This window comes from Spea bombifrons, chromosome 9 (assembly GCF_027358695.1).
Source record: "Spea bombifrons isolate aSpeBom1 chromosome 9, aSpeBom1.2.pri, whole genome shotgun sequence".
Lineage (NCBI taxonomy): Eukaryota > Metazoa > Chordata > Amphibia > Anura > Pelobatidae > Spea > Spea bombifrons.
This window is the reverse complement of record NC_071095.1, coordinates 5,856,425-5,882,937: the sequence shown is the minus strand read 5'-3', so window position 1 is coordinate 5,882,937 and position 26,513 is coordinate 5,856,425. Positions and strand designations below refer to the sequence as shown.

The 26,513-nt window shown below is 39.3% G+C and overlaps 1 protein-coding gene and 1 long non-coding RNA gene across 2 annotated transcripts; one reads left to right on the top strand and one right to left on the bottom strand.

The window, feature by feature from the left end:
* Nucleotides 1-5,676: 5,676 nt before the first annotated feature.
* Nucleotides 5,677-24,738, top strand: LBHD2 (LBH domain containing 2). The gene is made up of 4 exons (XM_053475482.1): nucleotides 5,677-6,018; nucleotides 21,492-21,579; nucleotides 21,806-22,007; nucleotides 24,623-24,738. The coding sequence occupies exons 2-4, from the start codon at nucleotides 21,493-21,495 to the stop codon at nucleotides 24,667-24,669; spliced, it is 336 nt and encodes a 111-aa protein (XP_053331457.1). The 5' UTR covers nucleotides 5,677-6,018; nucleotide 21,492; the 3' UTR covers nucleotides 24,670-24,738.
* LOC128505175 (uncharacterized) lies at nucleotides 14,115-15,041 on the bottom strand. Its single transcript, XR_008355542.1, has 2 exons — nucleotides 14,983-15,041; nucleotides 14,115-14,551 (listed from the first exon to the last, which is right to left on the bottom strand). It is a non-coding gene; the product is annotated as an uncharacterized LOC128505175 (long non-coding RNA).
* Nucleotides 24,739-26,513: the final 1,775 nt, after the last annotated feature.

Below are 26,513 nucleotides of genomic sequence, written 5' to 3'. Positions count from 1 at the left end.
TGCCTATTACTTTTTTATGCCATGGGGTGCCTGTCCATGAAATCCCTACGCAATCCATGTATATAAATATATGTGTGTTTACGCGTGAGTGTGTGTGTGGCTTACGAATGGACATGGCACCAGGTTTAAATATCTGCTTTTTTATACTCGCTCTTTTTACATTGGTTGCGTGATATGTCGTTGCCTATATGTACGTTAAACATTTTGTAATATTTGCTCATTGCGTTGGAAGTACTTACGTTATTTTACATACGGCATCCGTTTCCTTCAATCAGTCAATAGCTCTAAGTACTTAGTTACCCTCAGTTATGTACATAGTAACAGAGCGATGGTTTATCTAATATATCATGTGCGGTGTATGCCAGATTGCTTTTACGTTGGGTAGATCCTATGGAGTGGCTGAAGAATTGATTTTTTTGGGTCATGGTGGAGCTGCTATTAAAGGGCTTTATAATTATACAGTTTTATTTAATGAAGGGTGAAAAGGGTTTGTTAATGTGTCCATGTGATTTCAAATGACAGGACACAAGATTTGATCACATTCCAAACATGTGACCTACATGATACAGGGTATTAACCCATTCCTTTTGTATTTGTAATCAGTTCCTGGTGGCCGGCCAAGCTCTTCTGCGGCAGAAGCTCATTGGAGGTGGCCCTTCTTAATGTATAGTGAAGTGAGGTAGCTGAAACTGCAACTCTTCTTTCAACTGTCCCATTAGTGAATAAAACCCTTCTGGCCCTGGCAAGTCCACCCTGGACTGGGTATAGAAATCAGATCTGATGCTTTAAGGCCAATGGGAAATAAATCATGAGCAGACTTTACTGGTTATAGGAGTGTACCAACTAGGAGTGTGTATCCAACAGGTGGACACACACAATAAATGATTAGCTCCACCACCTAATTGGCCTGAACGAGGCAGGCATTTGCAGGTTCTGCAATGCTCGGTAATGGGACTTCTAGTAATCTGCTAGGTGCGCTACTGCTGAGTTGAGTCCTCATTCATACTAATGAGGACTCAAAACAATAAGTTGCTTGTCGAGTGGTACATTTTCCAAGCATTCGCAGCTCGCGCATTCACCCCAAGGACTCCATAGACGCTGCCATGAGGCCAAAAGAGATTTGGCTGAAGGGTGCAGAACCTTCAAATCAGAAGATACCTTCCAATGGAGAACTCCAAGCCAGAAGATAATAAAACCTTCATATCAGAAGATACCTTCCAATGGAGGACTCCAAGGCAGAAGATAATAAAACCTTCATATCAGAAGATGCCTTCCAATGGAGGACTCCAAGGCAGAAGATAATAAAACCTTCATATCAGAAGATACCTTCCAATGGAGGACTCCAAGCCAGAAGATAATAAAACCTTCATATCAGAAGATACCTTCCAATGGAGGACTCCAAGCCAGAAGATAATAAAACCTTCATATCAGAAGATACCTTCCAACAGAGGACTCCAAGCCAGAATATAATAAAACCTTCATATCAGAAGATAGCTTCCAATGGAGGACTCCGAGGCAGAAGATAATAAAACCTTCATATCAGAAGATACCTTCCAATGGAGGACTCCAAGCTAGAATATAATAAAACCTTCATATCAGAAGATACCTTCCAATGGAGGACTCCGAGGCAGAAGATAATAAATCCTTCATATCAGAAGATACCTTCCAATGGAGGACTCCGAGGCAGAAGATAATAAAACCTTCATATCAGAAGATACCTTCCAATGGAGGACTCCAAGCTAGAATATAATAAAACCTTCATATCAGAAGATACCTTCCAATGGAGGACTCCAAGCCAGAAAATAATAAAACCTTCATATCAGAAGATACCTTCCAATGGAGGACTCCAAGCCAGAATATAATAAAACCTTCATATCAGAAGATACCTTCCAATGGAGCACTCCAAGCCAGAATATAATAAAACCTTCATATCAGAAGATACCTTCCAATGGAGGACTCCGAGGCAGAATATAATAAAACCTTCATATCAGAAGATACCTTCCAGTGGAGGACTCCGAGGCAGAATATAATAAAACCTTCATATCAGAAGATACCTTCCAATGGAGGACTCCAAGCCAGAATATAATAAAACCTTCATATCAGAAGATGCCTTCCAATGGAGGACTCCAAGCCAGAATATAATAAAACCTTCATATCAGAAGATACCTTCCAATGGAGGACTCCAAGCCAGAATATAATAAAACCTTCATATCAGAAGATGCCTTCCAATGGAGGACTCCGAGGCAGACGATAATAAAGATTTAATCTGATAACTGGAAGCAAAATTTTCCTTCTACCCTACAAAGTTCCAAATTCTGGTCTTAAAGAAAGTTTTTTTTCTTCTTCTTCTTAAACTCCATATTTTTTTTTTTTTTCAGTTCTCAGTTTAACGTTCAGATGTCAGAGCATAACAGGAGGCTTGTAGCTGTGTAGCAATGTTGGTCTCAAAGATAGCAGTTTTGTGTAGGCTGTGTTCTTTCGGAATGGACCGATATCTCTAGCAAAATATCCTGTTACATAATCCAGAAACTACTGATTTTATACCCTTAATTACACTAAAAAAAGACAATTTATCTAGCGAAGCAAATACCTCATCTACTGTAACGTCTACAATAACAAAACTAATCTGTTGTCTGATTAAAAACCCTGAGCTAGTGTTACGTATTCACAAACCGATGTAGATTAAGCGCATGTGTAATTTTTCCATCTTCAGGCCAACACTTGAACGTTTTTTCAGAAATTCTATCTTCATCAGTAGGTGTTGAAATAAAAAAAAATAAAAAAAAAAGACTGAATAATTTTTAAAAGCTAGAATGGAAAAACAAGACAGTCCAGACATGTCTTGCATTACATATAATTACACAGACAATAAATAGTACTTAAAAAATCAAATGGAATTTTTTTTTTGTGAGCTAATAATATGTAGATTTTGTTAAAAGAAAATAAAAACCAGGGGCATCTGTACTAAAAGGCTAGGGGTTAGAATTTTTTATTTTGTTTTCCTCTGCATATGCTCTCGGAACTTGCTGTGCTATGCAACAAGAAGAGGAGTCTTCTCTTTTCTTGAAGCCCATGTTGTACTCTCCAAATATATCCTAAAAACTAAAGATATGTCCTACACTCAATGGGGAATCTGTGTCACATTATGGACTAAGCCCATAGTCTTCTTCCCTAGCCCTGTCCATCTAGAAGGCCAGCGAGAAGGGTAGGGTCTTCAGCTATCTTGGCCAAGTTCACCGATACAATAAATGTCTCTCCATCCAGAAGGCCAACAGGAAGCTTGGATCTTCTCTAGAGACCATGATGGAAGCTTTGGAACCCCAGGACTTTAATCTTAATATCTTTGATAATGGTTTTGTCCATACCATATCTGTTTACACCTATGATGTCGAGCAACATCTGTGCATCTCCTCTCGGTCATAATACTTAGTAACAAGCCTTGGAAGGCACAGGCTGTATGATGGCGTCCGCTGAACTTCCTACCTGTTGAATGTGTGACAAATCTGTAGGGTCTTGTCTCCGAGCGTCATACCTTCTAGCATTTTCTATGAGGGTCCTGTTAGACATTTCCAAAGCAGTCTGTTACACCTACATTTTGTCAGACCTCAGCCTTCACAAATATTACCTGCTGCTCCGATGCCTTTTTGTATCATCGATTCGAGAGTTTATAGTGTTGTTGCTTGGGAACCACAAAGGGCGTGTAGGAGTGAACAGACGTGTATTAACATGCACTGTCTATTCCACGGCAGGCGACCTCTGCCTCGTCAGCTGCCGTAGATGGCGGCTGCGTTCATGGACAATTATGATTGTCAGTAGAGCCAGTTAACATGCCCCGTGTTGGAATCCAGGGTCATTATGTGCCTGGCTGTACCTTAATTAGGCTGTTTGAGGATTACGTTAAACGCAGCCCATAGGCCCTATATAGCTTTGATTATTCACTAAACAGGGAGTTCCAAAATGACACATATATATATATGTATATACATTTTAGCCCGGAACTTTGCCATAAGACTAAATTGCAAACTGTTGATTCCTCAATTCCTGTTGTGTCTGTATGTATATCTTTGTTCTGTATTTATTAACTACCCTTATATTCAGATTATACAGCAGAATGTGCGTAATATATAAAGAGTAATAACATATACATACATACATTATGAATCTTATTTTTTTAAACACAAAGAATTGGTGCGCTCCTTTAACAGCTGCCAAATTTCTGGAGACACCATCCATTTTTAATACGTATCGTCCCTGAAAATCTCTATTTCATTTCGAGGAGGTCAGCAGAGGATATTGCAGATGTGTTATCGGGCAAAAACCTGTGTCTGCGAAACGGTTAAAGATCATATTTAAAAAGCATTTTTTTTTTTAGCTTACAGTAATAACCCCCGTAGTTGGCTCACCCACCTATAATGATGAGAATGTATGTATGCGCTAACACACTTTAACCCCTTAAGGACAATGGGCGGTCCCTAAACCCATTGAAAACAATGCATTTTGAGCCCGTACATGTACGGGCTTTGTCATTAAGGGGTTAAAAAAAATAATACCCTTAACAGAAATCTATTCTTTAACAATCAGTGAGGCGGAACGCATGAAATTGTTATGAAAGAAAACAAAATCAATACGTGCCATAGATATTCCAGATGACCCACCAAGTACAAATTAGTAAATGTTACTTTTCATACTTTGTATGGGTATATATATATATATATATATATATATATATTTATATATATATATGTATATAAAATAGTTAATTTAATGAACTCTCTGCCCATGTAAAGAATCCCATATCTAATGAGTATCTATGTATCCTTGAGTGTTAACTTAATGTAATACATGATGTATTATTCCATTCAAGTATACATGTTAATAGAATACCCTGTTTATTATATGCTTTATTTCCTGAACGTTGCTAACAATCCCATCCATGGAAGGCGTCGTGACAGTCCCTGCAGGCGATATGACAGCACGGGATATGTATAGGAATGCGTCAAGCTTGCGGATGAATTAAAGAACTCTTGGTACTTCACTGCATGGTGCAAATAGGGAAATAATTGCCCCCCAAACAATCCCTGTTGATGCAGTACTAGTTTGAGCCACTGTGAGGTGCTATTTGCTCATTACATAGGGAAGGGACTTATGTGAGAAGTGGGTGGGGGAATTTAAGCAAAGGTGGTGTATCTGAGGTCCTAAATGGGCAATTTTTGTATCAAAATATAAATTGAATGCTATGCCTGCCACTAATTTTCTGTGTCAGTAATCCAATGATTTAATCAGCATTGCTCTAGTAGGGACTTGTCAAACCTTAATAGCTGTGGATTAAGGAATTTGTATTTCCACATCTGTCTTTAAACACAATAGCTGTGTCTGAGCTGCTTAGGGGTTGAGGTCATCTGGGTTATTATCAAGATTAATTTGCCCCCCTCTAGGAGAGCTGCCAGCCTGCCCCTGTGAACTGAAATAATTTTCTCCTGGCACCTCCTCTGCTGGTAGCAGGATCCCCTGACAGTGAGGAGTGTGCCTGCTCTGGAATGAAGTCACACAAGCTCCCTCTCCCACATCAGAGAGTACATAGCCCTGTGCACTTCACATACAGGCACTACATCCAGCTTCTGGAAACACTGCTGCTTTAACACACACACACACTCTCTCTACCTCCCCACACACACACACACTCTTCCTCCCCACACACATGCACACACACTCTCTTCCTCCCCACACACATGCACACTTTCCCAGCCTTGCACACCAGCAGCACAGCCACTGACAAGGGGAAAAGGCAAAGAGAACTCCCAGCTCCTGATCCACAGAATCCAGGGGACCACCAGGATCCAGGGACCCCCCCAGAAACCACAGGGGCAATAAGCAGCTTTAGAACCTTAAGATCACAGCTCTAAGAATCTACATACTACAAGGACCCAGAGACCACCAGGGACCAAGGACAGCTGGCATCCAAGAAAAAGAGACCCCCGCTGGCTCTAGGATCCAGAGACCACCATTAACCCATTCCAGGTGAGCCAAGTAGTGCCCCTGCCACAGCAGGCACCCATCCTGCAGCTTATTTAAAGCAACCCCATGCAAATAAGGCTGTGCATGAGCCAGACCATGAGCTGGGGGATTTGCATGCTTTCTGCCTCAGCTTTTATCAGATGTCTAAGGGCTGCTTTTCACATGACTTGAGTTTGAAGAGGAAGGAAGGAAATTGGAGTTAAAAAAAAAAAGAAGTTTTGCCCAGAAGATTCTGTAGGGGAACTTGCAGGCTCTCTTTTTCTTTATTTTCTGCTGGATTTTATACTTAATTCTGGTTTGTATATATAAATATTTTTTTTCTTAAACAAAGAAATATTTGGTGCATGCATTGCAATATATTTCTCTTCTCCTGGGCTGTTCTGCTACTCTTTCTCCCCCCCCCCCAAGGAATAGAAGGGGTTAATTTAATAGGTGAGTACTGTTTATTACTTCCCTGCTTGTGTAAATGCTTGTGTGTCTTATAATGGCATGTTAAATTGTAAGGGGGGAGCACATTTTGGTCATGATAATTGGTTTGTGGATGGGAGAGTTGCATTTAGTTAATGTTCTGCAGCCAACAAAGTGTTAAACATGAGCTGAGGTGGGTGCATTTGAGGGGAGACCCATTGATGGAGCAGATGCAGGACCCCAATATGGGGATAGGGGGAGCACTTTGCATAAAGAAAATACCCCCCCCCCCTTGTGTAAGGAGGGCTACAGTACTGAAGCTACAGTGTGTGGCTTACAAGGGGTTAAGAAAAAGATTTGCAGAAACATTGTATCTATTTTATGATTTTAGAATTGACTCAATGTTATCCAGTATTTGTGGTACTGTTTCCTTAAGCTTTTTAGATTTTATCTTTTAATGTTTTATTTATTTTATGTTTATTTATTTTATTTTCTTTGCAATAATCTTCATATCCTAATTCTATTAACCCATCAGCTGCCCCAAAAACATGTCCAGATATTTACAGTTGTGTTTCAAAAATATCTTTTTTTTTTACTTCGACAAGCTGATGGAGCAATGCTTTCTTCACTATACTATAGTACTTAAAGGTACATTATCACGTAAGCAATCCTGCATTGTTAATGCCAATACTCCGCAAGCAATGATCGTTAAGCAAGTGGATTGGCAGCGTGGGTCTGTGTGTATAGCGGTCTATTTCATTTAATGCTGTGCTATGTGAATTCATTACCCTCCCCCTACATCTGCTTTGATCTAAAGTGAGAATATTTAAGGGAAAAAATGTAAAAAATAATGTCAGAGGTACATTTTAAAAGGAATTATATTATTATTATTATTATTTATATAACACCAACAATTTACGCAGCGCTTAAACCAGTCCAAGGCAAACCGATACAGAATATGATGGCGCTATATAAAACAATAAATAATAATAATAATGATAATAATACATTAGGATACAAGGTTTACTATTCACCTCTTGAGCGGCCATTAGGAATTCCCAGGTCACAGACTACAGAAAGAGCCTCTGGCTGTACGGGGTGTGTGTTATTACCTCCTTGTACAGCGCTGCGGCATATGATGGCGCTATATAAATCAAGTAAAAAAAAAAATAAAAATAGCCATAGCGACAAAAATGGGCATCACCGGAAGCAAAATGCAAATTATGGAGAAGGGGGGGGGAGTGCGTGCCTCGAAAGTAGGTCATCATCGTGTATTTCTTTACATTACGTGTTTATGATAAAGTCCCAAGGTGCTGAAGAGCCCTATGGCACTCAATGCGTTAAATTTTCCAGAAAATTTTGAAGCAAACTCAAGGTTTATGCAAGGAATCTTATCGCCATATCAACCAGTGGAATGTTCCCACTGATTGGGCCATTTCATCGGTTGCTATGGCGATAAGACCACTTTTTCCCAACTTTGAAATAAAAGTCACTTTTTATATATAACTGGAACATTCCAAACCGTCCTCAATCCTCTTGCTCTACGCATACATACTACATACTACACATTACATATTAACCATACTCAGGCCTTTTTGTGATGGTACCCCACAGTACTGCCAACTCCGGTGGTCGGCAAAGTGTCCATAAAGATATATATATTTTCACCAGTGTGGGAGCTGCCATGTTTTTGTCGTAACACATTTTAAGTTGCTGCTTCACCCTTCGTGCGATAATAGCTTTTTTTGGAGGTAGCGGCCTAAATAATGCAGGTAGAGCAGATGATGTGGGTTCCCGACAGAAGGATGGAAATTAAATCTGTGTTGAAGAATTCTGAGAAGCGAGGGGCTTTAAATAAATCAACGGACTCATTTCAACCAAGGAAGCCAGGCCTGGACTGGCCATCTGGCACAGCGGGCAAATGCCCGGTGGGCCGCTGGCCAACAGAGCCACATACTCCATCCAAATCTGCCTCTGAAGCGGACAGCGGCGGCTCTGTACGTGAGGATAAAATCGTAGCATGCAGCCGCTCGACTGACATCCTCAGGTGGCCGCTGGCCTTAAAGTGCCAGCCACCCCCTATCATCGCCAGTCCTGCCCTGAAGACCAATCCCTTCCGTTATCATTAAAATCAGATTTAGATTTAAATAACGGAGTCTCAGGCAAAAAATTCCCAAATGCATGATGCCAACGCAGCTGAATAATGTGTTTTTTTTGCATGCGACATACAGAGCCTGCGCGGACGTCTCTAGAACACACTTTGCTATTTTTGCCCACATTGAGAAGTAAAAGCCTGGTGCGCGACGTGACTTATTATGTGACTAATTGCACTGAATATAGCAGATTGTTCTGTCGGAATTAGAAGGCCTTGGATGGTAAATCTTAAATGTTCTCCGCTTCTTAATAAGTACACGATAATAACGGAACCCGGTAACACAAATACACGGGAAACGCTTTAAAACGTCTGAGAAATACGCAAATATTCCTTAGTGTTCATCGGTCTGACTTTCCCACCCGACTCTTTGAATGTAAATTTGCAGTATGGTGTGTATGTAACATAAGGTATGTATGTATGGTAACGTGTAGTGTGTATAATATTGCAGAGTATGGTATTTATGCATGATAATAACATGTGGTATGTATAATTTCACAGCATATGGTGTGTATGTATAGTAACGCGTGGTGTGTATAATATCGCAGAGTATGGTGTGTATGTATGATAATGTGTGATATGTATAATTTCACGGCATATGGAATGTATGTATGATAATGTGTGATATGTATAATTTTACAGAGTATGGTTTGTATGATAGAGTATGAGTATGATACGTATGTATGGTAACATGTGATTTGCATCATTTTACAGCGTATGGTGTGTATGTATGGTAACGTGTGGTGTGTGTGTATAATATCGCAGAGTATGATATGTATGAATGTATGGTAACATGTGATATGTATAATTTTACAGCGTATGGTATGTATGTATGATAAGTTGTGGTGTGTGTATAATATCGCAGAGTATGGTATGTATGTATGGTAACGTGTTGTGTGTGTGTGTATAATATTGCAGAGTATGGTATGTATGATAACGTGTGATATGTATAATTTTACAGCGTATGGTATGTATGATAAGTTGTGGTGTGTGTATAATATCGCAGAGTATGATACGTATGTATGATAACGTGTGATATGTATAATTTTACAGCGTATGGTATGTATGTATGATAAGTTGTGGTGTGTGTATAATATCGCAGAGTATGATACGTATGTATGGTAACGTGTGATATGTATATTTTTACAGTGTATGGTATGTACCGTATTTGCTCGATTATAAGACGACCCCGATTATAAGACGACCCCCCAAAATCAAAATATTAATTTAGGAAAAAAACAAAAAGCCTGAATATAAGACTACCCTATAGGGAAAAAGTTTTACCAGTAAATATTAATTAATGTAAATTATTTTCATGTTTAATAAAAGCTATGATTGAGAAAAATATATTTTTTAAATTTCCTTTTATTTGCCAACCTGCCCCCCCCCAGTTATGCCACTCTGCCCCCAGAAATGCTTTATACCCCCCTATTTGCCACTCTGCCCCATGATATGCCTTATACCCCTGTATGCCACTCTGGCATATAGGGGGTTAAAAGGCATATCATGGGGCTGAGTGGCATATAGGGGGGTATAAAGCATTTCTGGAGGTATATAGGCATATCATGGGGCTGAGTGGCATATAGGGGGTTAAAATGCATTTCTGGAGGCCACTCAGCCCCATGATATGCCTTTTAACCCAGCATGTACTGGCTGCCTTGGCTTGATAGGAGTGTGATTGCTGTTAGCAGTTTGATATATATATATATATATCAAACTGCTAACAGCAATCACACTCCTATCAAGCCAAGGCAGCCAGTACATGCTGGAACCTGGGGATGATAGCAGTGGGATTACAGCCTCCATATGCCATGCTACAACCCCCACCCCCCTTACACATCCATGCTATCACACACACACTCACACTCATTCACAAACATTTAAATACTCATTCATTCCCTTAATCACACACACTTCACACATACTCAAAAACCCTCCCCCACCCCCTCACCTGAACTGCAGATCTCCCACTCGCAGACTTCTGCAGGGGACCGGCTGTAGCAACTTCTCTGGCCCCGCCCTCAGAGGAGGGAGGGGGGAGATAGAGTTCTGTGAGGACGCTGCAAGCTTCCTGCCCTGCTTCTAACAGAAGAGACGCTGCTCGCGACCGGTAAGCAGCATGGCGCCAGCATTTTTTTGGGGTCTGATTAGAAGACGACCCCGATTATAAGACGAGGGGTATTTTTCAGAGCATTTGCTCTGGAAAAAACCTCGTCTTATAATCGAGCAAATACGGTATGTATGATAAGTTGCGGTGTGTGTATAATATCGCAGAGTATGATACGTATGTATGGTAACATGTGATATGTATAATTTTACAGCTTTAGTATAGAGTTCTATAGGAAGAAATTGTTCTTAAACAGTTTTAGTTGTTGGGTAGGTTAGTAGTGTTTGGCCACACCCACTCTTCACCTAGGCCCTGCCCATTTAACCCTGCCTACTAGGAGCAGGAGAGGACGGACTCCACGCTCCCAGGTATGGGTAAGGAGTCTGGCATTAGGATAAACTATTCCGGGTGTTTTCTACAATGCTTTCTAATTGGATTAAAACGAGGAGCTTTCATCTCAGCCGTGTCAGGTTTTTCTCATCATCTATATTTTTCTGCCAAATTTTGTCGCACGCTCTCTCTGAAATCCAAGGCTTAAGAGGCAAATCTCATACATTTTACCTAACTTTTTAATAAAACTAACATTTGGTTATCCTAAAGGCTACTGCCATCCTGCTTGCTCCAGTGACACGTGGCTGTAGGAAGCCAACATGTTACCACCTTCCGTGCTATCAGGACAGTTAATGCTGCGCAGTATTATTTCCATAAGGTTAGCAAATATAACTTAATTTAATTTAATCCGCAGCACCGGGAAGCTGGTTACACCCCGTAAATAGAACGTCTGTTTATTCTTTGGGTATGAGCAGCTCCTTGGTAGACGTGCCGTTTGCCAAACGAATTGCCTCAAGAATGTTCTTCGGTTCACCTATTACAGTGGAGTTTTGTAGTCTTTTTTTTTTTTTATCGTGGGTAGGGATTGAATATTTTATACTAGAGAGTTTTATTTTTGGAAGCAGCTGATTATGAAACCGCAGCCCCAAGTTGGGACGCAAGCCAAGTTCATAGACGCGCGTGGAAGCCTTTCCAAACAGTCGTAACTTTGTTTCGTTTCATCCAAGGAACCGTGCGACCGAAACATTGAGACCTCTTGGGAATGGCTCAGGGACTAAGCCTTCCAATGTCAGAAGAGCATGAAACGCATTTAAATGGGTAAATGCTAATAAAGAACCCAATATTTCGATTAAAAAAAATAAATAGACACGAATAAACATTACCATTCATAGCGTGGTTTGCTTTTCTTGGTCTTGTTCTAGTTTTTTTTTTTTTTTTTTTTTCTGGGTCTTTAAATTTCATCATCCCTGGATCTAACCAATGAATAATTAAATCTGCTCTGGCTTTCTGGATTGATCTCCTCGTAATTAACGTTGTGCTGAGATTAACGACATCATCTCTCTGGACATTAAAATTCAAGGATGCTCGGGACTGTATGATTATTTCAGCCGACTCGTCTTGACTGATCCATACCCTGATACAGTCTCAAAATGTTTATATAACATACCCCTTAACTCCTTTACCGAGGAACACCACCGATCTCCTGACACTTCTACAGGATAGTCATGGCTACTAAAATTATGTTGATGTTTAACTTTTCATCCTTTTTGGATTAATATTTTCTTGGTATAGAACAGGAATTAAATTTGAGCTTTAGGCAGAATTCAGGTGGCCTTCACAGAAATATCTGTAGACGTTATTCATTCTTAGGAGAACATATTTAACGTTCTTCAAATGCACGCTGGGGATTGATATTGGAGACAAACTTAGGTTTGATCTGGAGTCAATGTCCTGAGGTCTGATAGGTAAATTGCAGGTAGCCCTGCCCTGGATCACCAAAATAGCGTATCGATGCATTTAAAGGCAACGTTTTTGGTGGGGTAGATGGACTGGACTTCTGGCTACCACCTTCCTTTGAAGACTTCGCTGGTACCAACACTTTTTTGAGGAGGACCAAAAAAGATTTAACCACCTACTGGTCCAACTGAGGCATGGCCCTGAAGAGAGTTTATCCTTGATTGTAGTTGATAATGGGGAACCCTGTCTCTGTGTCCACCTGTTTCCACAGAGGGTGGGTATCCTGTAGAACTTGTTGTATTTCTTTTTTTAATCTACCAATTAGTCTTTTATTTGCGTGGCACTCTCCTGTGCCAACGCCACCTCTGCATGGAACAGGTTGTGGTCTTATCATGGTTTTTTTAATTCTCATTTTCTTGCCTTTGAAAGTCCAACAAAATGTTCACACAGCCCCATGCTACACAAATCCACCTCTATCTGCCTGTAATTTTTTGTCATTTCCATTGAGAATGTTATTACTGCCCCCTCATCTTACAGGACCTCTCTCTCTCTCTCTCTCTCTCTCTCTCCCTCGCTCTCTCTCTCCCTTAGTATAGATCATTGAGAGAAGAAGCAAAATACTCATTGATGTGCTGTTGGCTTCTTTGTAGCAGTCAGGGATCCCCAGCAGGGAGCTGGACACTGATCTGAGGATGAGTCACTCGCTCCCTGTCTGCTCAGATAATGCATGTGTGTGTGTATATGTATATAGAGATATAGATATAGATATAGATATATATATACAGGGCCGGCCGAAGACTTAACGCCACCTGGGGCGAAGTTTAAAACGCCGCACCCCCCCCCGCCGACGTCGGGGGAGGGGGCGGCATTTTAAACTTCGCCGACGCCATAATCCATGATCCCCCCCCCCCCGGTACTTACCTTTATACAGTCCTGCGGCGAGTCTCCCTGCTCTGCCACGGTGCCGGCTTGTAATGCTGAGCGCCGGAAATTGACGTCACTTCCGGCGCTCTGCATTACAAGCCGGCACCGGGACCGAACAGGGAGACTCGCCGCAGAGGAGAGAGAGAGAGGGGCGCTGAGCGGGTAAGCGAAAACCACTCGGTGCCCCTCTCTCTCTCCTCCGCTTCAAAAAAAAACAACAAAAAAAAGCGCTTGGGGCGGCAAAGTGCCGCCCCTTCTAAAGTGCCGCCTGGGGCAATTGCCCCAGTCTGCCCCATTATAGGGCCGGCCCTGTATATATATATATATATATATATATATATATATATGTAACGGTTGGTTGCTTGCTAATGTTAACCCTTTTCAGTAATGCTGTATAAAATATGCATTCTGTTTCTACATTCCTGTCCTTATAGCATATCGTTTATTATAATTATCCTTAAGGAAGCACAATCACATTCCGCTGATGCAATTATTATTACTATTAGCAGTAATAGTAGTAGTAGTAGTAATAGTAGTAGTAGTAGTAATAGTATTAGTAGTAGTGTGATAGGTTCACACCTTTCCTCCCATGTAATGTCTTAAAAAGAGGTTATTCTCCACCCTAAGTGATAAGTTACCAAATTTCAATTTTATACATGTGGATAGGTCTCACATTCAATAGATGAAATCGTGAGCACAATTATAAGAAAGGACTGAGAATTCAAAATAGTAATTATTTATTTAAAAATAATAAAAATTACAGAAATCCAAAATTAAAACAGAGTATAACATAGAATGCCTGTTAAAAGCTTATATGCATAAAAAATAAAAATAAACATACCAGTCAGTCTCGATATGAAGTCTAGCTTCAGTCTCTCGGTCTGCCCCAGAGTATAAACAAAGGTCTACATATATATAAGATTTTGTAACTAGACCTGCGTATCGCTACCTCAAAAAGAGTACTAACGGTCATAAAAAACTCAGGAGAGAATCAGGAGAGGAAAATCACCAAGGCCGAGCTGTTGATCATTTTTACAGAATAGCCAAAACATTCTAATCTTAAAACATTAAAAAAATCTTATGTAACAGAAACTACTAGTACTGCGTAGTTAAATCCTTAACCTTAACTTCTACTGAGACCTGTAACAGTCATTAACCTTAACTTCTACTGAGGCCTGTAACAGTCCCTCTCCATTAGCTGGGCAGAAGAATCGTGACTACTCGGTCCAGCTAATAACATTAACTTAAATTAATCAACAAGATTAGAATCACCACATTCTAAATCTATTGGTGAAAAAGAAAAAGAAAGGTGTTTCTGCGATTTCGTGAAAAACAAAACATTTACAATGTGAACACCATACATGATCACAAGTTATATTTTCATGAGAACTCTGCAATTGATAAAAAAATCACCCAACTGAAATGCATAAGACTCTGTATACAGATGCAACAAAGTATTTCTCCATATCCCACCAAAACAAGTCTCATGAGGAGGTCCATTGCAAGCAAGCAAAACTGTGCAACCAAAAGTTCCATGGCTTACAATATTAAGAAGTCCTTCTTGTGACTGCGTAGTTAAATCCTTAACCTTAACTTCTACTGAGACCTGTAACAGTCATTAACCTTAACTTCTACTGAGGCCTGTAACAGTAGTAGAAGTAGTAGTAGTAGTAGTAATAGTAGCAGTAGTAATACTAGTAATAGTAGTAGCAGTAGTAATAGTAGCAGCAGTAGTAGTAGTAATAGTAGCAGTAGTAGTAATAGTAGCAGCAGTAGTAGTAGTAATAGTAGCAGTAGTAGTAATAGTAGCAGTAGTAATAGTAGTAGTAGTAGTAATAGTAGCAGTAGTAGCAGTAGTAGTAGTAAATTACTATTTATCATGGGTCAAACACACGGAATGGTTAAGTAAGCAATCTTGTTTCCACTTGAATTACGGAAAACTATTCACAGATCCCCTTTTATTTTGCCCCTCACTCCCCAATGTTTTAATTAGAACCATATCTGCCAAACAGGAACACTTTTTAAAAACACAAATCACAACACATTTTGATGACCTAGAAGAGAGCAGCACGGCAAGTAGGTTCCCACAGGTCCTCCATCTCTACTAACATCAAATATAGATGGTGGGGGCGTATGTCTATACCCCTTAACAAACAGAATGCAGAGGCCGATACCTACCAACAATCCTGCCTTCTGTGCGACAGTCCTGGTAAACTGCCTGGGCAGTTGGTTTCATGGGCCGGTTGATCTCTAATGTTCCTTGACTGGCCCAGGGAGCTGCACCCAATCACCACAAGGTGGCTCATAATTTGGGTCTCTCCCGGCCCTGTCGGCCCCTGGAGCCACCCTTCACCCTTCCTCTCATCGCGCCTCCCTACACATGGGTCAGTCTGTAGCATTGCGTCTTCTAAGATTTTACTTACGACCGGAAAGGCAAACATTTTTCTGCACAAACCAGTTTTGACTGATGGATGCATTTGCTATGAAACCCTAATTATTGTGACAAGAGATCAGAAACACAACCCACATCATTTCCTTGAATAAACGCATTCTTATTGATGAGCAAAAAATACTGCTTCGGAGAATAATATATCCTGCAGGTATAAAAAGAGAGAGTATTCAGGCATTTTAACTCGTACATTAAAGATGTTGCCTGTTCTAATCCATTGGTGGCCAACAGGTAGCCCTCCATCTGCTGTCCAACTACAACTCCCATTCTCTTTAAAGGGAAACGGCCATTGTGTTGGCTGATCCAAGTTCAAAACCATCTAAGTGACCCCAAACTTTTGAACGGTAGTGTATGTAAGAATGTCGTTGCTCAAAATAATGGAACACAATGTTAAACACAGAACAATGCAGGAGGTCAATTATTAGGGAGTGGCGTTAACTTATTGATTTTTTGGCAAGTCGGACAGGAAAATCTATCTTCTTGGTATAAACAGCCTGCGTACGAAACGGGTCAAGCCTTGTTTTTTGCGCAACTAACTAGTAACGCATTATCCGAGCCATAAGAGAATGGATTCTTCTGCTGAATCCACGCAGAACTGTCATAAAACCAAACATTTCCATTCAGCTGGTAAGATGTTTTTTTGTGCAAATTGTCAGTTTACATTTTTTGTATGTTTTTTCCTATGTTTTTAGGTTACAGTAGATTAAAGACACTGATGAGACATAGAGATTTTAAAAGGGGGATTCTCTTCTGGTTTCACAAGCATATTCCCACCTTCCAGGTGTCTCTGTTTAATAGGACCAGTCCCTCTATAGGAACTAAATCCCTCTGTCTCTTTTTTTCCTCCCCAGATGCCCCTCTTTTCTAGGAGCTCAGAATGTTTGCTGGGTATCACATGGTTCTACAGCCCTAAAAGTCTTCTCCCCGTTTAAGTTTTCAACTGCATTTTTTTAATTTAATTTTTAATTTATTTTTTAATTTATTTATTTATTTTTTGTCAACTAATGCCCTTGTTTAAAAAAAATAAAAAAATTAAAAACTTTTTACAGTACACCTAAAGAAACAAAATTACAAATAAACAATCATTTGAGGCTATGGTGTATATATTACTCCAAGTCATTAAACCATTCATTGCGTCAGCCAGCCATCAGAGTGAGAGAGGGTGCTAGCAGCCTATAGGGTTTAGGGACACGCCAGCCATCATATCCACTTTAATTTTCTTATCATCTCTGTTCCTCCAGTCAGCCACAGCGCTGACTCAGCAGACCTCCGTGGGGGTCTAGCAAGACCCCCATGCTCATAAAGGGCTCCTGTAGCTTTCATTGACAGTGCTTTCCTGCCAATGATTGGCTGCTTCAAGCAACCAATTAGTGTGCAACAGCCAGCCCATTGACATGGTGTTGTGGCTGCAGCTCTGAAGCTGCACCTTCTTCTAAAGGTAAGTGATTATATATATATATATATATATATATATATATATATATATATATATATATTGATTTCTAGGTTAAAGAATGCATATTAAAGTACATACAAAGTACTTTAATCAGCGCTATTCATTGACAAACAAAATTCTGTTTATTAAGGTGTTTTATTTCCTCTCCGGATATCCATTTAGTACGTTCAACAAACAGACGATCAGTTGTTTTTCCTTGAAAGATTTGCAAATGATGTTTGAATACTCCGCCAGGGACCAGATCTGCTGATATGCAATCCAAATATGTGGTCAAATGGGGTTAAGAATAGCACGAAACAGACTTTAGCTTTGGCAGGTTGCAGATCGTCTGATAATCCTGTCATTCGCATTTGATTATTTCTGCCTTAACCATATGATCTGCCGCTACTGGCCAAATTTATCGAGGGTCTTTAACCCTTTGGCTGAAAGAGGTGCTTGTAACAGATCACAAAGTAATACAATAAAATATTAAAGTGAATCTATCATCAAACATTAATGTTAATGCGTTACTAGCTTAATAACCAGATCCATTAAAGATTTAGAGCAAACAGAATTTAGCAAAAGCTATTGCCACGGTGTAATAAATACGAAGAGGCCATCTTTTCAAATCCCTTGCCTTTCATTGCCCTTCTGTCTCCTAATAGACTGTAAGCTCCCAAGACCAGGGCCCTCTTCTCCCTCTGTAACATGCTATGTGACCTGAGAATGTGTCCCTTCGTCCTGAGGTTGGGGCAAAAACCCTGGGACTGAAATTCCCAGGTATGATTACCGGATTTGCTCTATTATAAGACCAGTTTTTCAGGAAAAAATCATCTAAAAAGCGACCTTGTCTTATAATCAAGGTTGTCTCGTTTTCTGCAGCTCTGCTTCTTCTTTCTTCTTGTTCTTCCGTCTTCTTTTTTCTGTCTTCTTTCTTTATCCACTTCTTCCGGGTATCAGCTAAAGAGTGGAGCCTCTGGGCACACCCCCTCCCCCTATTGGAGGAACAGGGGAGAGGCGCGCCGTAGCTCCACCCTTTTGTGGAAGTTCCCCAAGAGGCCAAAATATCGCAGACGGATTTGTGGAGAAAGAGAAGAGTTTCTGCACCTCTTTTTCTTTGTGAATCCGAGTGTGAATAAGAATGTGAGTGAATGAGAGCGTGAATAAGAGTGTGAGTGCAATGAAAGCAAAAACAGTGGTTTTGATATTTTTTCCCAATCGGGTCGTCTAATATTCAGGTCCTTTCTAAGATCCAAAGTATGTGGGGTCATCTAACGAGCAAATACGGTACCTGGTTCAGGATGTCTAAATACATTATTAGCAAATGAGGACACACTATGTTCATTCGATCCTTTGAACTGACTTTCTTCTTATTAATCAAACTAATACATTTTTGGGTAATTTGCAGACTATCTGTCTAACCCAAAAAAAAGAGCTTTAAACAAAATATCTGAAGAACCATATGGCTTAAAAACAAAACACTGTCATTTTTTTGTATTATACGTGCATTTTCATTTAATTGACACTTAAAATTCCTAAAACTGTAGTTACTGTTATTCTTGGCACTGGGAAATTTCCTTCTAATAATGTAATAAAAGTTACAGCCGCAATTACACCTGAAGAATTCCCAGATTATTACCATAGCTACCGTTTATTTTACGATATATAACATTTAAACATGTCTGTAATATAGTTACACTTCTCATTAAGTTTATCTAAGCCTTGTCATAAGATATACGGTTCCTCATGGTTCGACAGCACGTATCCAGCCGTCGGCTATACATAGGTAATCGGGCAGCCGTCGGTCTTAAAGCTCCAGCGGCACTTTGTCATTGCCAGTCTGGCCCTGTATTCGCAGAGATCCGAGGATCTTGTGCAGTTGGGACGACGAGGCTTCTGTTGGAATCTACATGCCATTGATGGTTGCGTTGTCTTGACCTCTGCTAAGTGGATGAGAAGAGTTGGGCAAGGGGTCCAGTCTACTGTGTGAAGGATTTGAAGTCCTTTGTCAGAAGATAAAGCTTCACTTTATTTAAGCTTAGCCCAAAATAAAAGCATCTTTGGGGGCACGCATGGAATGGAAGTCTTTGCTGCCACAGGATCAAGAACTTCTTAAAGGTTTCTGTATCCGCCATTTAGGGAAAGGATAACGTGTTAGATCTTTGAAGCTTCTTTGCCCAATGTTCTAGAGTCTGTTTATAACCAAACCATACGGTTACACATTTTAAGATATTTCAGAATTAAAGTTCTGGCCAAACTCCGTCCTGTTAATTAATGTTATTAATGAGTTACTATAATGTGTGATTTCTTGATGAATAGCACAAGAGACTTGAGTCTTATTTGAACTGATGATAATCTTTCTGACTCAACCCACATCTGAGAAGCACACGTTTCAAAAGTCTTCATTCTTACGTTCCAAACAACAAAATTCATAAAATTGTGTAAAAAAACGTACTTTTTCTTACAATTTTGCAGCTGTGAGAATTTATAAATAGATAAGGCATAAACGTGAAAAAAAAAAAAAACAACTTCCTCTAGCTTAAGGAAGCCTATGTAACTATAGCAACCTCCATGAGCAGTTCTATAGAAAAAATATCTTATTTAAAAATATATATATATTTAACTTTATGGTTTCCATCTATTTTTATGGTGATGATAAAACATCTCAGATTGAAATGTTGGCTTCTGATTATAGAGCAGTCAACCCCGGCTGCTCTAGTCCTTGATGTTACTAAAGTTGTATTAGTTGTTTAATTAATGATAACGGCCCATAATGCTCATCCATTAGCCAAACAGTAATGCGCATGCGTGAAGTAAGGAGAATCCCACAGTGTATAAGCACAAACCCAATAAGAAAAAAATTGTTGACTAATTGGCTCATCTGAAGAAAATACGATATAAATCCTCAAAAATAAGAGCGTGTTCTGTTCCTTATATTATATTATATATGATATATTATATATCATCTACCAATGGACTATACAGACATTGACTCGTTTTTCCATAGACTGTAGACACTTTTCCTCATATACAAGGGCTTTCTTTCTACGGGCAACAGAGGCCGATGAAATGGGGAAGAAATACTCGCTTTGTCTCACTTTGGAAGGCTTTCACCTTCCATTACACATGAAACCTCCTAAAAATGGTTTTCTCCATGTCTCTTGCAAAATTCGGGACAGTCCTTGTACCTTCATCGGAAATGAGTGTGAGCTCAGACCTTCAGAGAGACTCACAAAACCTGTTTCCAACAACAATTTCCCATGGATTCTTCAAGATTGGTGGACGCCATGCAATTTCCAAGTTCTAAACTGAGTTGAGTAGTGGTGGGGTTACGGTAAACTTCTAACCTGGGGTACTTTTGCTTTACACGATGATTTAGATGCCCCAAGGCACTGAGGGTGCCACAAAAATGTAGGCTTCTGGTGAGCGAGAAGATCGGCGATGTATCCGATGAGACTGTGATGCGATAACCTCAGGTTCTTCCCAGGAGGAAAGTCTAGCTTTCTGCTCGTTTCTGGAGATTTCTTCTCGTTTTCGGAGACTTATTCTATGATTACTCATCCCTTTTGTTTAGTCATAAGCATATAGTCTATGGCAGCATCGGTGTGTCCTTAAAAATGTCTCCAGACCGGGGGAAAGACTTAAACAACCTGTTATACACACAGTTAGAGGACGTCACATAGTCTTGCATTAGACACCCACGGAAGGTTGAAAGGAGCTTTGATTGAGGGTAGAGTAGCCACATAACTGCTCTAATGATACATTTCATCGGATTATAGCCCAGCAGCGGTTATAAACTCAGCTTAGAGTATATACTAAAATGTTATTATGTGACAAGAGCTGATTTCTCAAACACATTTTAAAAAAACTACCGTTTCATGGATGACCGCCTGGAAATACAAAACACATACATTTTTTTTTCTTTTAATGTATTTCAAAGTCTTTAACCCCTTAAGGACAATGGGCAGTGCCAAAACCCATTGAAAGCATGTACGGGCTTTGTCATTAAGGGGTTAAATTAAAGTTCAGGCAGCCAGACGGACACATTCCCTTATAAAGCATTAGTACGTGTTACAGAGCATTTACGTTATTGGCTCTAACTAGAGGATTCGATTTCATAATACCGTTTAATAATAATCAAACTTTTCTGACGCCATTATTCCAGCGGTGATAACTCTGATTAATCCGATTAACTTGGTCGATCTTTTCCCAGTATGACAGAAGTGATGAACAAGTGTGAGCCGGCAATGGAAGAATTTACATTGGCTCCACCGTCCGGAGCAGAAGGACACGCCGTTCAGGTATAAGACTTCATTCATCTTTATATCTTGGGTTAAGGAACCTCCTTGCCCACGTGTTTGCTATATATGTGTACTAAATGAATTGTAACACATGAGAATTCAAATATGGATTTCACCAATTAAAAAGAACCACTTTTGGTGTCCATTTTATCATCTTTTTTGGCAAAAACGTCTGTAGTGGAATGTAGAATACAGAATAATTTACCCAAATTCGACATTGCCTTAGATTTTTCCAGATTCACATGAGAAACACCCCAAGCTGACAAAGAGATTGCCTTCGATAGTTGTAGAGCCGACGGAATCTGGAGACGTTGAGAGTGGAGAACTGCGTTGGCCACCGGAGGACCTGAAACCATCAGATGACAAAAGCACCGCCCGGGATCAGAGAGATGCAAAGTCCTGTAAAGGCCAGTGTTCTGATGCAGAAGGTATGGATGTATGTTCTGTTCTGCAGACTCTCTAGATGAAGGAATGGGCTCTTCTATAAACCAACAAAAGATCCAAAGAAATCACCAGGCTCAACTTGAGTTCCCCATCACAAGCTAAAGCAAGGTCATGCTGGATTGGGTTCTTGAAAGTCCAATAAAATTGAATTTTGCCAATTTTGCTCTCGTGAAATGATATAATTGGGCAAAGATATGCTATTTAGTGCTGTCTGCCTTTGTCTTAGATCAACTTGTTTTAGAGTCTTCTGAAGCTCAGGAGGAACCAACTCAAGTTCTTCTCCAAGCTTCATATCTCTAAAGCCTAGCAGGTCAAGAAATACCTCAACGGTTTGATGTAAATGAGGTTGATCCTAATAAAATTAGCACTGAAACAAGACAATAATTGATGGTTCTCAGTATTCAATTCCTTTTTTTAAGTCTATTTCTTATTAACATCGAATAAAATTAAATTTATAAAAAAAATATAAAATATATATATATATATTAATAAAATGCTGTCTCATACATTAACCCCTAAATAGCCATAATGTATCATTAGGAGCAAAAGGAGCCCCCAAAACATCCCTAATACTAGCAAACACTAGTATCAAAAAAGGAATAATATTGTAGGGGAATTCTACTGCTCAACAAATAGAGTATTTATTTAGACTTTTATCCAAAATGAGGATTGTATTTTTGCTTTGAAACATATTTCTCCTGTTACTTATTACTCGGTTACACGTAGTAGGCTTAGTCATATATTACCCTGTCACCTGACGCCCTTGATTACGGTTGAATAGCAATTTTAAAGCACCAAATATTCTTCTACGTGTTTTAGGTACTAAAAAAAAAACAAAACTTGATTTTAGATAAATGAGCATTTATTTCTGCCTAGAGAGAGTTGATGACGCAGAAAATGTGTTCTATATGATATTTTGTGGCACCGGGGGGATAATGTTACCTCTTGATAAGTACTATTTAAATATGTTTCGGTGGAAATGTGACATAATATATTTTTAGCCAAGTGATATGAAATATATCTCGGCATACAGCATGTCCCTAGCCGAGGTTGGTTTTCTAAAGTTAGAAACATGAAATCTTTTTTCCTAAAATGTGTTCTTTTTATTCGCACTGTTGACCTATTTTCAATAGACCAAGAAAAACAAGTATTTTCAGCATTTGTACATTTCGGAAACAGCTAACCTTGGAATCAGTTGAGTTATTACAAATTACAAACTTTTTAACGGTTGTTTAATTGATGTTTATCTCGGCGACAAAGAAAATGACCCAGGTCTAGAGCTTTGGGTTGAAATCAGATAGAAAATATCCTATTTGCCGCATATTTTTGTAAGAAGCTTGTGGCAAGATGTGTGGCTTGAAGAAGCTTGAGATGTTACAGGAAAAAGTAACCAAGTAACGCAAACGTGGATAACTGATACAATTACAATGACACCAACAAGGGTGACCATGACTGCCCCCTAGCTGAGGGGCTGTTAATGCAGAACTCAACATTGAAGTTGGGATGCCGGCAGAATTATCACATCGTGGGATCCCTGAGGGTTCAATGTACACCCCCTATAGTCATGCCTATCCATAGGAACCAGACTTTAACCCCTTAATGACAAAGCCCGTACATGTACGGGCTCAAAATGCATTGTTTGCAATGGGATTAGGGACCGCCCATAGTCCTTAAGGGGTTAATGAAACGTCAGCATGGTGCCTACATCTCCAATTATATTATTTGTCCTGTTTATTTTTCCCTTCAATGAATCTTATTTTATATGGTACATCTTTTATCCAACATTTATTAAGTGCTACGTTCCCAATCGATTCTTACCTCCGGGGGACTCGTGTTATTATAGTTCTATTAGGAAAAGCTGAGAGTTTTAATGAGTCTGTTTGCGAGATTTGTCTTTAATATCGAGGTACCTGCTGATTTACAGTAATCGATGTCTCGCAAATTCTGCCTGTTTAAGCCCAAACACTGTGTGTGTGTATATATATATATATATAAATATATATATATATATATATATATATATTATTTATTTATTTTTTATTTATTTTTTTAATGGCCAGAAAAGTTAAAAAAATGTGTGTATTTTGTCTGTGTTTGAATAGAGTCATCGCCATTAAATACTAAAACTGTGCAATCAAAACTGGATTGTTTTGTTAATTAGAAAATTATTTCTAATTAATGTTCTTGTTTTCAGTTATTCAGATTTAGACTTTCCAGCTCTAAAGGAGTAGTCAGTGCAAATTATCATTTATTTCCCATGATCCATCAGTCAATATTTCATTCAAATCCTTCTTTCCCCAAAGCTGAGAAAACCAATAAATTTGATGTGCCCGCTGCCCAACAGAAGGGATAAAATCTCAATCTATTATCAGCCAACGAAATTTATTTTTGGGGACTTATGTTTGGAATTCAACAATTATATTTCCCTTAATTTTACTTTTTTACATACCCGTACCTGCACGGAATACTATGGTTTATTATATAGGAGGAAAGAGAGTTCTAACATAATATTGTTACATCAATCCTTGGTCCTATTTAGGGGTTAATGTATGAGATTGCATTTTATTAATATATTTTTTTTTATTTTTTATTTTTTTAGGTGCTTCTTATTCATCTCAGGAAGAAGAACGTGGAAGTAATAATTGAAAGCCTTCTGGATTTCTCCTGGGATTCTCTCGCATTTCTTTGTTTTTTTATTTTTTTAAGTCTTCATCTTCCAGGGTGGAAGAAAACAGGCAGGCGTCATTAATGATCGGCGGAATAGTTAGCGCATGCAAGGAACAGTTGGGACTACACTGAACCGTTCCTTTCTGATTTCCAAGAATCTGGCATGGGTATTTTGGCAGAATGTATTGCAAGTTCCCTTCCCAGTAAGAATCAAGGGTTAACCTATGATGTACCAAATGTAAATAAGACATCACTATGTAATGCATCATTCAGTCCCTTGGCACGTTAAGGGTTAAAGCTGGTGATTCCATCTCAATTATTAGACAAGAGCCTATAAAAATAATAATAGTGTTTTTTTTTATTTTATTTTTTTTATTTTGTTTTTTTATATTTGATTAATCTCCAGTTTGAAGAATCGGATCTTAAATCTTTAACCCTTTCCTTGTATGTAATTAGATTTCTTTTTTTTAGATAATCAGTACTCCATGTGTATATATAGCTTTTCAGTTAGAAACTATGGATTTTATTGTAAAATACATTCCAGAATAAATGTATCCCTTATTCATGTTAGTTAAAAATCATCTACTGCATAAATAAGATGGTGTCGGGGTTCTCTTTTTCTTCTTAGTGTCCTGGAGACCAGACGCGTTCTGTCTTCCTATCTTTTACTAAGTAGAAATCGGGTCACCTCTTGCATGCTATCAGATCCGGGCTGCCGCTTCTATCATGTTTCCGCTAGAGTTGCCAACCTTTGTTGCCCAGGACCTAATATCCCGCTAAGTATCTTAAACTTTGGGGGGGGGTGACGAGGCTTGACTTTAACTTTAAGTCATAACTTTTTTTTTTTGGATTGTTATCTAATTTAAGAATTCCAAAAATTCCTTCATCTCAATCTAATCCTTGATCATTCGGTCCCTGGTGCCCAAGGCCCAAGAAAGTAGAAGGAACATTGACTGATTGGCCTAAAAAGCTCTGTCCTTGCACCCTGCGGACCTCAAATTTTGTAACCTTGAATCAACAAGGTAAAATGCTTTTGAATCAAATTCTGTCTAAAGTCATGGCTGCCGTCTTTGTCGTGGGGTGCCGGAATATGATGTCATTTCCCCCGGCGCTCTAAATTTAGGGAATTAGGGCCCAGCCTTCCTTTTGTAAATGGGCCAGTTGGATCGTCTTTGTAACCGGCCCATTGAGCAACGGCACACCAGGGGGCGCCCCATTGGACCTGCCAAAAGAAGACATGGCTGCCTATAGTCCTCCATACTTGCATACTTTGTTTTAACTAGTTAATAAAATTAGCACTGTGATGTATTATCTAGTGTTCTATAAGCCTATAGCATTTTTTTTGTATGACCTAGAATGTTTTCACGACTACGTAGAGCTATCTAAATTCTCATCTATGTTGCGAATAAACGAACGTTTTCTGTAACCGCGCTCATACAATGGAATTTTCGTCTAACCGACCATTAGCCGTGTGCGTGTGTTCCTCAGTGCTAAATTTGGTTTATTATATATTTTTTTTTTTATTTCGCGCAAGGGCAATTATGGATACATCGATGACAGATTTAATACCAGCTGCACCGGGTCGACTCATGAATATTCGAAAAATCGAGGCATTTCCAGGGTGTGTGGGAGGAGATGAAGCAGCTTAAATTAGTCTTCTGAGTAAGAAGAAGGCTTCGCCTGCTTGAGATGTAGTCGCCCTTGTTGTGAAGTACTTTATCTTATACAGCAATTACTTGGGAATAGAAGAAAATCTTTGTATCGCCGCGTAAAAAGGGCGGAAAAGAATATTTTTTTTTTGTGTGTAGGCATTCGTCGAAGGC